General features: G+C 39.4%; 2 protein-coding genes across 2 annotated transcripts; both read right to left on the bottom strand.

Annotated features, from left to right (window-relative positions):
• Positions 1–738: 738 nt before the first annotated feature.
• On the bottom strand, positions 739–1872 carry LOC121853846. The gene has a single exon (XM_042348222.1). It carries the CDS (start codon positions 1870–1872, stop codon positions 739–741), a length of 1134 nt encoding a protein of 377 aa, XP_042204156.1.
• Positions 1873–10176: 8304 nt separating this feature from the next.
• Positions 10177–11154, bottom strand: LOC121853847. Its single transcript, XM_042348223.1, has one exon. The coding sequence runs from the start codon at positions 11152–11154 to the stop codon at positions 10177–10179; it is 978 nt and encodes a 325-aa protein (XP_042204157.1).
• Positions 11155–13780: the final 2626 nt, after the last annotated feature.

Raw genomic sequence — 13780 nt, forward strand, 5'->3', positions numbered from 1 at the left:
ACAATATTTTTAGAATGTATGCTACGTAATGGTACAGCTTCTGGAAATCTGTAGACAGAAACAATATTGTCAACAGGTAATTATTTCCGTTCCGTGTTTTAGGCAAAGGACCTACACAATCAATTACAATTTTGCTAGAAGGCTTACAAAATGCAAAAATTTGCTTCAGTGGTGCCGGTTGTATAATCTGGTTGGGTTTGCCCACTTTCTGACCCATCTCACAAGTTTTACAGTACTCAGATGCATTTTCTTTATATTAGGCCAATAAAAATGAGTTAGTAGCCTGTCAGTTGTCTTCCTGACTCCCAAATGTCCAGACAAACAAGAATCATGGGATAAAGCAATAACATGTTCCCTATATTCTTTTGGAATAACAATCTGCTTCCTATCCTCCCAATGATCAGATGCTGAAACATAAGCAGGCCTCCACTTTGTATACAAAATCCAATTGATACATCACTCTCACACTCATTTCTCTTATCTTCACTCCAACATTCCCTCAAACTCTCGTCACTCTTCTGTAACCTTACTAATTCCCCCTTGTCCACAACAAAATCTGGTAGTACATCAATTTTTGCTTCTACAGTACACTCCTTATTATTTCCCAACTCTACTGTATTATCTCTGGTCACAACATCTTCTTTACCAAATATATTATCTATTCCCAAATCGTTATCAAACTCTACTCTTCTCTTTGACATTGCCCTGGTCACAACATAAGCTGGGTACACAATTTCATTATACTGTACATTTCTTTGAATCATCCAACACATCTTCATTTTTCACAACATGGTTCACCTCTACAGTAGCCTCTTCATCAAATGGATTTTCACACATAATAGGCTCTGGGACCACAGTGTCGCCAGCCAAATCATTACCCAATAACATCTGTACTCCAGGTACGGGAAGTTCAACACTTACCCCAACTTTTACAATGCCACTCACAAATCCACTCTCAAGATTTACATTATGTAATGGGACAGTCATCCCTGACCCAAATCCTCTTAACTTTACTTCTTCACCAGAGTAAGACTCATCTGTCAACTCTAAAACATTTTTCAAAATCAAACTCTGATTTGCTCCAGAATCTCTAAATATTATAATTTTCTTCTCGGGACTACATTTAATCCCAACCTTCCCTTCAGTAATAAATGGCTCAAAATTCACAGATTTTGGGTTACTCACACAGTAATCGTTACCTCTTACATTACAAATATTCCGCGGTCTTTCCGCAACAGTTAATGCCGCAGACTTTGGACCACTCTGACACAGATATTTAGCATGGCCAATTTCTCCACATGCAAAACATTTTATTGTGTTCTCTCCTGTTGGACTGAGGTCTTGGATGTTTATATTGTGTTTGTCCTTGTGATCTATACCTACAGTATTTTGTGACACCTGGTTAGGTGGACCTCGCTTAGAATAATTTGGACTAGGTTGCTTAACATTTGAATAGTTCAGATACTTATGATTTTTGTCATAATTCTGGCTTCTATTAAGCCTTACTCCACCTTGTTTATGTGACACCTCCTCCTTATACATTTTGTGTACCACTGCTAACTGGTCAGCCAACCTAGCAGCATCCATCAAATTCTTCACTCTATTCTTACTTATTTCATACTTAATCTCAGGGTGCACAAGATTTTTAAAATGTTCCAACAGGACTAACTGTCTTATGTCATCCACAGTCTTTACTTCCTCAGACTTACACCATCTATCAAATCTCATTCTACATTCTCTAGCCACTTCAAGATGAGTTTGTCCACACATTTTCCTAATGTCCCTAAACCTTCTCCTGTACACTCCTGGATCCATTTCCACCGTCTTCAACACTGCTTCTTTAACAGTCTCATAATCCACAGATTCTGACATACTCAGATACGCATACTCCACTCTGGCCTTACCCTTAAATTTACTCAGCACCAATATTGCCCAGTCACTCCTTTGTCCCATTCTTTAATAGTTGCAACTTTTTCAAACTGAATGAAGAAGTCTTCAGTTTCTTCTTCCACAAATTCAGGTAAATGACATACTCTATTATCTTTATCTCCATTTCCTCTCCTTATACCTGTCCTCTCCTGTACTTCTAATTTCCTGAGTTCTACCTCTTTATCTGCCTGTATCTTCTCCTTTTCTGCCTGTAATTACATTTTCTTAAATTCAAATTCTAATTTTAACCTTTCCATTGCCACTTGTTCAATTATCTGTTTATGACCACCACTAAAATTACTAACACCTTCAACTTCCTCCAATATTGACAAAGACAAAATTCATCAATTAAATATCTCTCTGCATATCACTTTTGATATATGACCTCAGAGAAATTTCATACCTAGATGCCACCTCAATTAGTTCCTCCTTATTACTCTGATACAAAAAGTGAACATGATTGGTTTCCTGAAATTTATCAACATTTCCTGCCATGTTTGCATTCTTTCACAGTAATCACCTAACCTCACAATTTTTATACAAGTATTAACACTTACTTGTTGACAGAAATCTTCACCAGCATACCACAGAAGAGCACAGTAACTAACCTTCACTCACTTCGGTACAGCTTGGTTACACTGGGACAATCAGTATACTTGACTCAATCCACTCCCGGACATAGGCTTCCATGTTACAACCTTCACCCCCTCTTCTAGGACTCACAAGAGGATGTATAGTCAGCCCACAGGCCCAATATATCAAAGGAGACTCTGAAATAACAGCTTCTATTAACAGAGATGTTAAATGTTAAACACAGACCCTTACCTTATATCTGGCTAACAACCTCCTGACAGCTGGCAGGTGTTTATTTCAATACCACTGTTCCCATTAAAACTGGTTTAATCAAAATACAGCTTTAAAATTACAACAAAATATAATAAATATGTGCTCTCCATCCATGTGCATACAAAAGGCCACAAGTCAATTCACTTAGAATAATGTTATCTCCACTACTACAATACTCTTTAGAGTTTAGACTATACAAGTGATCGTGGACCCTTCATGCCCGGTGGCGAGTTCAGTGGTACAGTTTTCCGAGGCGTGAAAGTTCGAACGCTCGTGCTTGGCTAGCGCGCAACCACAGTCCCGCTGACAGCGTACAGCCACATCGTTTTCCAGATGGTCGTGGTTGTTATAATCATGGTCTTGGTTGTTATAATCATAGTCGTGGTATTTATAATCATGGGCGTGGTTGTTATAATCAAGGTCGTGGTTGTTATAATCATAGTCGTGATCTTGATCATAGTCTTGGTTGTTATAATCATAGTCGTGGTTGTTATAATCGTATTCGTGGTTGTTATAATCATGGTCGTGGTTATTATAAACATGGTCGTGGTTGTTATAATCATGTTTGTGGTTGTTATAATCATAGTCGTGGTTGTTATAATCATGGTCGTGGTTGTTATAATCATGCTCGTGGTTGCTATAATCATGGTCGCGGTTGTTATAATCATGGTCGTGGTTGTTGTAATCATGGTCGTGGTTGTTACAATCATCGTCGTGGTTGTTATAATTATGGTCGTGGTTGTTATAATCATGGTCGTGGTTGTTATATTCATGGTCGTGCTTGTTATATTCGTGGTCGTGCTTGTTATAATCATAGTCGTGGTTGCTATAATCATGGTCGTGGTTGTTATATTCATAGTCGTGGTTGCTATAATCATGGTCGTGGTTGTTATAATCATGGTCGTGGTTGTTATAATCATAGTAGTGGTAGTTATAATCATAGTAGTGGTTGTTATAATCATAGTCGTGGTTGTTATAATCATGGTCTTGGTTGTTATAATCATGGTCGTGGTTGTTATAATCATGATCGTGGTTGTTATAATCATAGTCGTGGTTGTTATAATCATAGTCGTGGTTGTTATAATCATAGTCGTGATTGTTATAATCATAGTCGTGGTTGTTATAATCATGGTCGTGGCTGTTATATTCATGGTGGTGCTTGTTATAATCACAGCCGTGGTTGTTATAATCTTGGTTTTGGTTGTTATAATCATAGTTATTGTTATAATCATGGTCGTGGTTGTTATAATCATGGTCGTGGTTGTTATAATCATGGTCGTGGTTGTTATAATCATGGTCGTGGTTGCAATAATCATGGTCGTGGTTGTTATAATCATGGTCGTGGTTGTTATAATCATAGTCCTGGTTGTTATAATCATGGTCGTGGTTGTTATAATCATGGTCGTGATACTTACAGTATCTAATATTCTATAAGAAGGAATAGAATAAATGTTAGAATAATTAGTTAAAGAAATATTCGCCATAAGGAGAGGTTAAAATCATAAAAAAAAACAATATTATGAATCACCGATGATCATTCCGAGATAAATTATATTATGAAGAGAAGTGACCTTGATTCTGGTTAGATTATAATCTAACCAGAATCAAGGTCACTTATTATTATCACTTATTATCTGCTTAAGTCATCACCTGTGTTAAGTCACCATCTACGTTAGTCAGTTTTAGGCCCATCTCACATGACTGACAGACCATCGATGTTCTTTCCGCACAAGGGTGTTAGTTTTCAATGCGTCTTATTATTTACGCTTGTGGATGTAAGATCTCGTACCCCAGTGGTATCAACCTTTTTCACTCCATTCCCCCCTTGAGGAATTTTCAACATCCTCGTGGCCTCCTTCATTTTTCTCCCAGAACAGACAAACAGACAAGTGATAAAGACTACAGAATGATAAAGAAGGATAGATAAATAGGACAAGAGTTAGAATGGCACACACACACACACACACACACATTCACATACATAACACGCCCATGCACTCACACATAAAGCACACATACAGTCATACACAAACATGCACAGAGGTAAACATTCATACTCAAGCTAGCAAGCTGAAGTGTACTTCCTGTAAGCAAGAACACGCTTCCTTTGAAAAGCACTGCCCAACTTGGAAGAATGAGAAGACTAGTGAGTTATACCAATTTAGCACTAAAAATGGTAGGATTATTCAAGTAAAGAATGAGTATGAACATCAATGGCACCAATAGATAAGGAAATAATTAATAAAGGAAGTGTAAAAATATTTCACCCACGTAAAGGAGCGACCACATGAATTATGAAACAAAATAAGTAACACCAATTACGGAGTATATTATGCTTGAGTCAAGCTCAAACACCATATATGGTTCAGAGACAATACACTCCACTGTTTTCGTGATGGTACCCCAGGCCAGACTGAGATCATTCTGTTCTATCACCACTTGCAAATGGATGACACACGGAAACGTACTGAACAATTCAGTTCAGCAGCTCGGTCCAGCGCCTGTCACAGACAAGGACTGGACCTGTGAAATCTTAAATAATCCGTAAAAAATAAAAATATAAATGGCACCAGAGTATGTAAATATTAAAATTGTATTGTCGTTATGATTAAACAAAATGACAAAAAAAAATGAAAATTCTCTTTTGCCAAGTCAAAATAAGTAATACAAGTTTTGTTTAATTCAGATTCCCAACATTATTTGAAAACGTACAATTTATAACAGCTCGCAGTGGCTCGGCTAAATTCTTGCCGTGTCTCCCTTGGGGGCCATGGCCCCCAGGTTGAGAACCACTGATACCCTCACTGACGCAGCTATGGTCAATTTGGTGTTATTCTTGTTTATAAATGCCTTATAATCTGTCTCAAGTCTATCAGTCCTGTCTATTGCCATCCCAACTGTCTGTTCGTCTGCGTGGTATTTGAATATAAGCCCGTCTGTACTCTTTGTGTCGTCAAATCTGTTTGTCTTATCAGTTGTTGGCGTGTGTCTGCCTGTTTGTCTAATGTGAACCAGTCAGTCAGCTGTCTGTCCCTCATGTTAGTTGCCATATTGTCTATTTGTGCATGTATGAATCTGTCTATTTTTGTCAACCCCCTGTCTGTTTCACTGTCTATATTCACCCTGTGTCTATTGTAGTCATCTTCTCCATGCATTCCTGTTATTATCTTTTTATCTCTTCTCCTTTTCCATGAGCCACAGGAATAAGTATACACTGTAGCTGTAAGGTCGTCTGGTAACGTTGAAGCTTCGCATCCACACGCATGATGAAACTCAGCTCCCCCCACCTGTTATCTCTAACTTTTTATCTGTTTCCCTTCTTTATTCTTCTATTCATTCATCTTCCTTCCTTTACTAATCCAAACAATATTAAAAAAAAGTAGGCTAAGAAAAAAAGTGGGGGGAGGAGGAAGGAGCCGTACGATAACTGCAATAACTGCAATCGTGGGCAGACAGCTTACAGGGAATGAGGGTGCGCCAAGTCAGTAGACTTGCATCGTTTACCAGCGTAAATAAAATGGTTATAAGAACATAAGAAGATAAGAATGGAGGAAACTGCAGCGGGCCTATTGGCCCATACTGGGCAGTCCCGTTTACACCCAACATCTATTGCTCATATAAGCATCCAACCTATGTTTGAAGCTATTCAGCGTATTCAAGTTAATGATGATATTTGGTAACTTGTTCCATTCATCCACTACTCTGTTTCCAAACCAGTGTTTACCTATTTCGCGCCTAACTCTAAATTTGTCTAATTTAAAACCATTGTTACGAGTTTGCTCCTGCTTGGATAGTTTGAGTACCTTTGTAGTGTCACCTTTGTTTAGCCGTGACTTCCATTTATACATCTCTATCAGGTCGCCCCTCACTCTACGTCTCTCGAGGGAGTGCAAATTAAGATGCTTTAACCTGTCTCTATACTCAAGGTTCCTAATGCCCGGGATTAGTCTTGTCATTCTCCTCTGAATTCTTTCCAAGGATTCTATATCCATTCTGTAATACGGTGACCAGAACTGAACTGCGTAATCCAGGTGTGGTCTCACAAGCTCAAGATACAGTTTTAGGATGACCTCTCTAGTCTTGTAACTAATACTCCTTTGTATGAACCCAAGTACTTATTAGCCTTGTTACAAGCTAAAACACATTGTTTACTTGGCTTAAGGTTCCTACTTATCATTACTCCTAAATCTCTCTCGCAGTCGAATTTCTCTATGGCATCGTTGATCATCTGGTATCTGGTTTTCCTGTTTACATCTCCTATACTGAGTACTTTACATTTGTCCACGGTGAATTTCATCTGCCATTTTTCAGACCATTCGAAATTTTTTTTTAGATCTTCCTTTAGTTTTGCCGAGTCCTCGTCAGATTTAATAACACGTCCTATTTTAGAGTCGTCCGCAAATTTCCTTATGTTGCTGTCTATGCCGATATCTATGTCGTTTATGTATATAATAAATAATAATGGTCCAAGTACTAAGCCTTGGGGAACTCCACTAGTGACGTTGCTCCAATGGGACTTCGTGCCCTTAATGCTCACTCGCTGTTTCCTGTCCTGTAACCACGCCCTAATCCATTTAAGGATATTTCCTTTGATGCCATGTGCTTCTACCTTTTTAATTAGTCTTTCGTGGGGGACTCTGTCGTAGGCTTTGCTTAAGTCGAGATATACCACATCATAATTGTGCCCCTCGTCCACCCATTCGAAAACTGATGAAAAGAATGTTAATAGATTAGTTAGACGTGAACGTCCGCTTGTGAAGCCATGCTGGGAATCATTGATCAATCTGTGCTTCTCCAGGTGATTTCGAATAGAGTTTGAAATGATTGCTTCCAAATTTGCCTTCTATTGATGTTAGACTGATTGGGCGGTAGTTAGAGGATAGTGATCTATCCCCCTTCTTGAAAATCGGTATTACACTCGCTATCCTCCAGGATTCTGGTACTACACATGTTCTTAAGGACATGTTAAACAATTTTGCTAAGGGCATACTAAGCTCTTCCTTACATTCCTGTAATACTCTGGCAAATATCTCATCGGGACCAGGTGACTTATTAGGCTTTAGTTTCTCTATTTCCTTACCAACATCGTTACTAGTCACTACTATCTCGCTTAATTTGTATTCTCACTATCTCTGAATAGAGTCGGTGCCTCGGGTATCATGTTTAAATTTTCGGTGGTGAAAACTGTTGAAAAATATTTATTCAGATTATTGCTCATTTCTACGCCGTTACCAGTGAGCTCGCCGGTATTTGACCGTATTGGTCCAATCTTTTCTCATGTTTTAGTTTGATACATTTGGTAGAATCTTTTGGGGTTTGTCTTCGCCTCCCTTGCTCTCCTGACCTCATTATTCCTCTTGGCTTTCCTTATCTCGGTTTTAACCCTACTCGCCAATACCTTATAATAATCTCGGAGGTAAATTTCGCCACGACTTATCCTTCTACCTATAGCCTTCCTTTGGCCAATGATGTTCTTAAAATAATTATTTATCCATTTACGGTCATTGTTGTCTAATCTGAGTTTTTGTATGGTATGTTCTGCCTTTGTGCATTAAGTAACTCAATATTTAAATTGTCGTGGAACTCGGCAGTCTCAGATCTCATTATCAGGTCAGTCTCAACCGTCAGGTCTCCTGGTACGGTGAGGTCGCCCTCTGTGGGTGCATTGAGTGAGGTCACCTCATGTGAGGTCATGTAGCTCACCCCCAAGCACGACACCCCCCTCCCTCACCTACCTCTTTAAACTGTCAAAGTTTGCCCTTCTGAAATCTGGTACTTTAGTGGAATTTTCCTTACGTCTGCCCTGAAAATCTAACTGGAATCTAATTTCTTTGTGATCGCTGTTTGTAAGCTCGTTCCCTACCTCGACATTGCTAATGAGTTTATATTTTGACTTAGGAAACAGTCCTGGATCGTTTCGAGAAAATCCTCTGATTCTGAGTTACCCGTAAGGTCAGTCCAATCTATTTGGCCAAGGTTAAAGTCGCCTACTATACAGACTTTGTTGTGTATGGAAGCACTTCGCTTTTCATCCCAGATAAGTCTCTCATTAGCTCTATCAAGATTGGGAGGTCTATATATTACTCCTGTGATTAATTTTTCCCTACAGCCGATTAATTCTATCCAAATTGTTTCTATATTCCGCTCAGTTTTTCCTAAAGAAACCATCGATATGGGACCAGGTTTGTTCCACTCTACGAATTTTTTGCGACTTTTACACCAAGTTTGATGAAAAACGATTGTGCCATTTCGGCTGCCCAGAACACACACACATACACGGCTATTCCTATAGTATATTAGATTACACTTTAGTTAACACGATAATTATCCACCCAGATAATAATAGATAAATGTGCACCACACAAGCTTGACCCTCCTATCCTCCTCAACCTAGCTACCGAGAGTGCCGCCAAAACTAAAACAATGTTCCAATACTTTCTTGTTTCATCAACATATAATTTCTAATTCTTTTTATGCTTCACACCTGCTTCTTACAGTCTTTCATAACTGTATAAAGAATAAAAATACATTCTACAAAGTTTACATAATGAAACAAATACTAGTATACATTTCTTATATAAAATAATCAAGACATTTTTCAAATTCTTTACCATAAGCTTGGAATTTCGATTCTAAGGTAAAACGGGAAACAACAGAAACTAAATACAATGGGTAACTGAAACAAAAATTGAGGGAAAGGGGAGATGACCGTAACACACCTAACTCAGACAGTCTTTAATGTAGGATGAAGTATTCCTTGTTTGCCCATTAAACAAGCTTTAATCAAGTCCTTTCGCAAGTAACATAAGAAAACTATTATAATACAAATATAACATAAAACAGAACATATATAAAATGCTCCTAACAGTGAAAACTATATAATTCTTCCCGCCTGGAAAAATTATGATCCATAGTTTTCAGGCGGCTTTGATACTCGAGTAGATCTTCTCAAAGCTGGCGTTGTTTGAACCGAACGTAGGCTCTGTTCCACTAATTCAGCGTTAGTAGTCACTGGGTCAATTATCTCTGTATAGACAACATTATCATGTACGGCAAGCAGCGTCTTCGCCAACAACAGTTTCTTTTTCATCGATGTGTGACACAGGCCCGATGGGGCATGGAGCCAAGTCACGAAGAGATACAGTTGATTCACGGCCATCAGGAAGCCGTACATGGGCGTAATTTGGGTTAACATCGGTTAGTTCAACTTAATCACTTTTGCTAGACCTGGCTATTCTTCGAAGCAGTACTGGGCCAGGGGTTGTTAGCCATGAAGGTAGAGAATTGCCATGGGACGAACGTCGCTGGAATCCCCCAAAAAAATCGTTCATGGTGTGTAGTATTTGTAGATGTTGACAGAAGAGATCTGATAGAGAGCAATGCTTCAGGTAGTACAGCCTCCTAGTTCTGGTCCGGCAGGTCGTGTGACTTCAGGGCAAGACGAACAGCCTTCCAAATGATAGCATTGTACCTTTCAACCTGTCCGTTTCCCATGGGATGGTAAGATGTCGTTTTGGTTGTTGCTATCCCCTTGAGGGAAAGATTATCTTTGAGTTCACGCGACATAAAAGATGAACCTCGATCTGAGCGAATGAAACTTGCCATACCACAAAGGGCAAATACTTGGTCAAGACATTTGATTACAGTTGAAGAGTGCATATTTGGACAAGGAAATGCAAATGGGAAACATGAATACTCCTCAACCACTAGGAGTATATATGTGTTCCGTGTCGAGGAAGGGAGTTGTTCCAAGGGTTGTGTAGCCTTTATAAGAGTGTCATTCGGTGGAGGAATGAATTGTGGCTCTAACTCTGCACAGATCTTACAACTTGAGCATGTTCTTTTTACATCTTCAGTAGAAAAGCGAAGATTTCTTGATCTTACAAACTGTAGCAAACGAGTAACCCCGGGATGACAAAGTTCCTTTATGAATATCAGCAAGAGTTGATGTTGATGTAGTACAGTAGAACAGCAGAAGGCACATGTGAGGGTATCAGGGGCCACATTATCCTTGCCTGGTCGGTATTGTATAATGTAACTGAATGATGCCAATTCTATTCTCCATTCTTGTATTTTGTTATTCTTGATTTTTGTGCGCTTCCTGTTATCAAGCATAAAGGCAACTGAACGCTGGTCGGTAATCAGAGTAATATGATGTCGAGCTAGAAAGTGACTCCATTTACGCATTGCTTCTATGATAGCTGTGGCCTCCTTTTCAACAGGGGGATAGTGCAATTCACTACCTTTTAGGGTCGTGGACATAAAGGCTACAGGTCGGCCTCCTGGGTTCAGTACAGCAGAGATAGCTACTTCTGAGTCACCACATTCAACCACAAATCGGAGGCTTTCATCTGTGGATTGAAGTGTAGTATTTCCCATTTATTTCTTGATGAGGTTGAAGGCTCATATGGCTGATTCTTCGAATGGAAAAGACTTCGCATTTATCAGCGGTTGTATTTTATCAGAGAAATAAGGTATCCATTTTGTATAGTAAGCAAACATTCCAAGGGCTCTACGAAGGGAACCTAGATTTGTTGGTGGAGGGAGTTCTTAAAGAGGACGAAGTCTCTCTGAATCAGGTTTGATGGTGCCCTTCCCAACCCAGTATCCAAGGATATTGATTGTTTTCACAGGTCTTATGGATTTGGATTCATTTAAAGTTAAATTTCGACAGTTCACAACGTCAAAGAACTTTTGGAGAATATCTTCATGCTCTTTTTGGCCATGGCCTGCGATGGTTATATTATCAAGATAGGGAAAGGTGTCTTTCAAGTTTTCTTCAGCAACTAATTTGTCCATTTCTCGTTGGAATGCAGCAACACCGTTCTTACTCCAAACAGGAGCCGACAAAACTGGTGCAGTCTTCCATTTGCCTCAAACGCAGTATACACCCTGCCAGATTCCTCCAATGGTACTTGGTGAGAGGCACATTTCAGATTAAAGGTAGAAATCACCTTATAATTAGCAAGATCAATTGCAATAGCATCGGTGTGAGGTAATGGATAAGCATCTAGCTCAGTGTACTAATTAATGGTTTGATAAAAGTCAATGCATAGTCTCTTCTTGTGACGCTGACGAGGATCTTTAATAATTACGACTTGAGCATGCCAGGGTGGTAAGCTTAATTCGATGATGCCTTCTGAGAGCAGCCGGGAGGTTTCTTTCTGGATGCAATCTTGATCATCTTTGCTAAAGTCTTGATTTAGTTGCTATTGGCTTACATTTCGCAGAGAGATTAGCAAAGAGTGAAGGTTCATCAACAGCAGGTGTTGAGAGCGCGCAAAATGAGTTTTGATTGCTGATAGTAAGGTCTGGTTCCGATCCTCCAAATTGAATAGTTAGACTCTTATGTTGCTTTTGAAAATATTGTCCCAGAATTATATCACTACATAAGTCTTTGAGAATCCCGAGACGTGTAAAAGGATAAGCATGCCCATTGAGGGTTATATCTACGAGAGAAAAGCCGGGAGAACTGGTATTCAGCGTCGTCAATACCATTGAGAATTCCTTGTTGGTTGGATAGACTTTCATACTTAGCTTTCTTGCAGCTTGTTCACCAATAAAGCTGTCAGAACTACACGATTCAATCAAGGCATTCAAGTTTTGTCCTTTGATGGAAACCACTTGCTACGTGTGACAGTCTTTGGGGAAATGCAGCTGTGATGACTAGAAAAGAAAGTTTGAACATGGTTGCTGTGGTACCAGTGGTTGTTTTAAATTAACACACTTTTGCGAAATGCCCCTTCTTACCGTAGTTGTTACATGATGCATCTCGTGCAGGAAAAAGTTTTCGGTTATAGAATACATCACGGCAAAAATAGCAGCTGCAGCTACTGTAGTTTTTTCTGGAGCTCCTACATCAGTCTGTTGAGTTGGCTCAGCGGCTGTCATGGCAGCAGTGTGTGCAATTGGGGAAGAATAAGCATCAGAATTCTTTTGAGCCAAGTCCAGAGTATATGCCTGATTATATGCACTTTGTGAATCAAGCGTCTTGTTTTCCAGTAGCTGTTGCCGTATAAAATGAGAAGTAATACCGTGGATGAAGGAATCACTGATCAACTATTCACGATATTGTTCTGCAGTGACAGCTTTCAGATTGCACTCCATATTGAGTTTTCGAAGTTTTTGAAGGAATTCATCAAGAGATTCTCCAGGTTGTTGTCGTCTGGTTACTAGTAGGTGGCGAGCGAATATTTCATTTGGAGCTTTCACATAAAGATTCTGAAGTGTTTCAATGGCAGTGTCACAGTTTGTACATTTCTCGATATAGTCAAACACGTTATGAGAAACACTGTTAAAAAGAGTTCCGAATTTATCAGATGCATTTTCACCACACTCGGCGATGGAATTGGTGAATGTACGAAACCAGTGTTTCTACTCCTTAGCAGTGTGGGAGAGTTGGGATTCAGATCCAGGCGTGCAGGTCTAAGTAGCTTCTCCATGATGGTTGATCACTACAACGAACAGGAGTTAATTAAATTGATGTTGGATGAAGTCAAACTTGTTTCCCCATTAAACAAGCTTTAATCAACTCCTTTCACAGGATATCTGAAAGTAACATAAGAAACCAATAAAATACAAAAATAACATTAAACAGAACATCAGATGAATGTTCCTAACAGTGAAAACTATATCAGTCTTCACCTCCACTTAAAGCGGATAAACTATCTCAGCTTTCTGCTGAAGCACCTAAACCTCCAATTCCACCCCTCACCCATCGGACATGGATGGCATTTGCTAGATGGCCTGTGCCCGCCCAAAATGAAGCAGCATCGACCCCAAATGAGATGAAACAGTCAGTGTAAGTCAGTTCGGAGACTCATTCCCGTGATTCAGTTTCACCACGAGGAGCGAACTTTTGTCCCAGACTGTACCTTACCAGACCACGCAAGGCAAGAGCGGTACCGCTCTACCACCAGCGCCCCCTCATGTCTTGTAATTCATCGAATTTTGTTTTATTAAAGTATTTATTCATTTTGTCCTCTTCCAAACCGTTTGAAAGTGT

This window comes from Homarus americanus, unplaced genomic scaffold (assembly GCF_018991925.1).
Source record: "Homarus americanus isolate GMGI-L3 unplaced genomic scaffold, GMGI_Hamer_2.0 scaffold18703, whole genome shotgun sequence".
Lineage (NCBI taxonomy): Eukaryota > Metazoa > Arthropoda > Malacostraca > Decapoda > Nephropidae > Homarus > Homarus americanus.

What these genes read in the sequence shown, in the direction of transcription:
- LOC121853847 (XM_042348223.1), bottom strand. Translation starts at nt 11,154, where the DNA reads ATGGGAAATACTACACTTCAATCCACAGATGAAAGCCTCCGATTTGTG.
- LOC121853846 (XM_042348222.1), bottom strand. Translation starts at nt 1,872, where the DNA reads ATGTCAGAATCTGTGGATTATGAGACTGTTAAAGAAGCAGTGTTGAAG.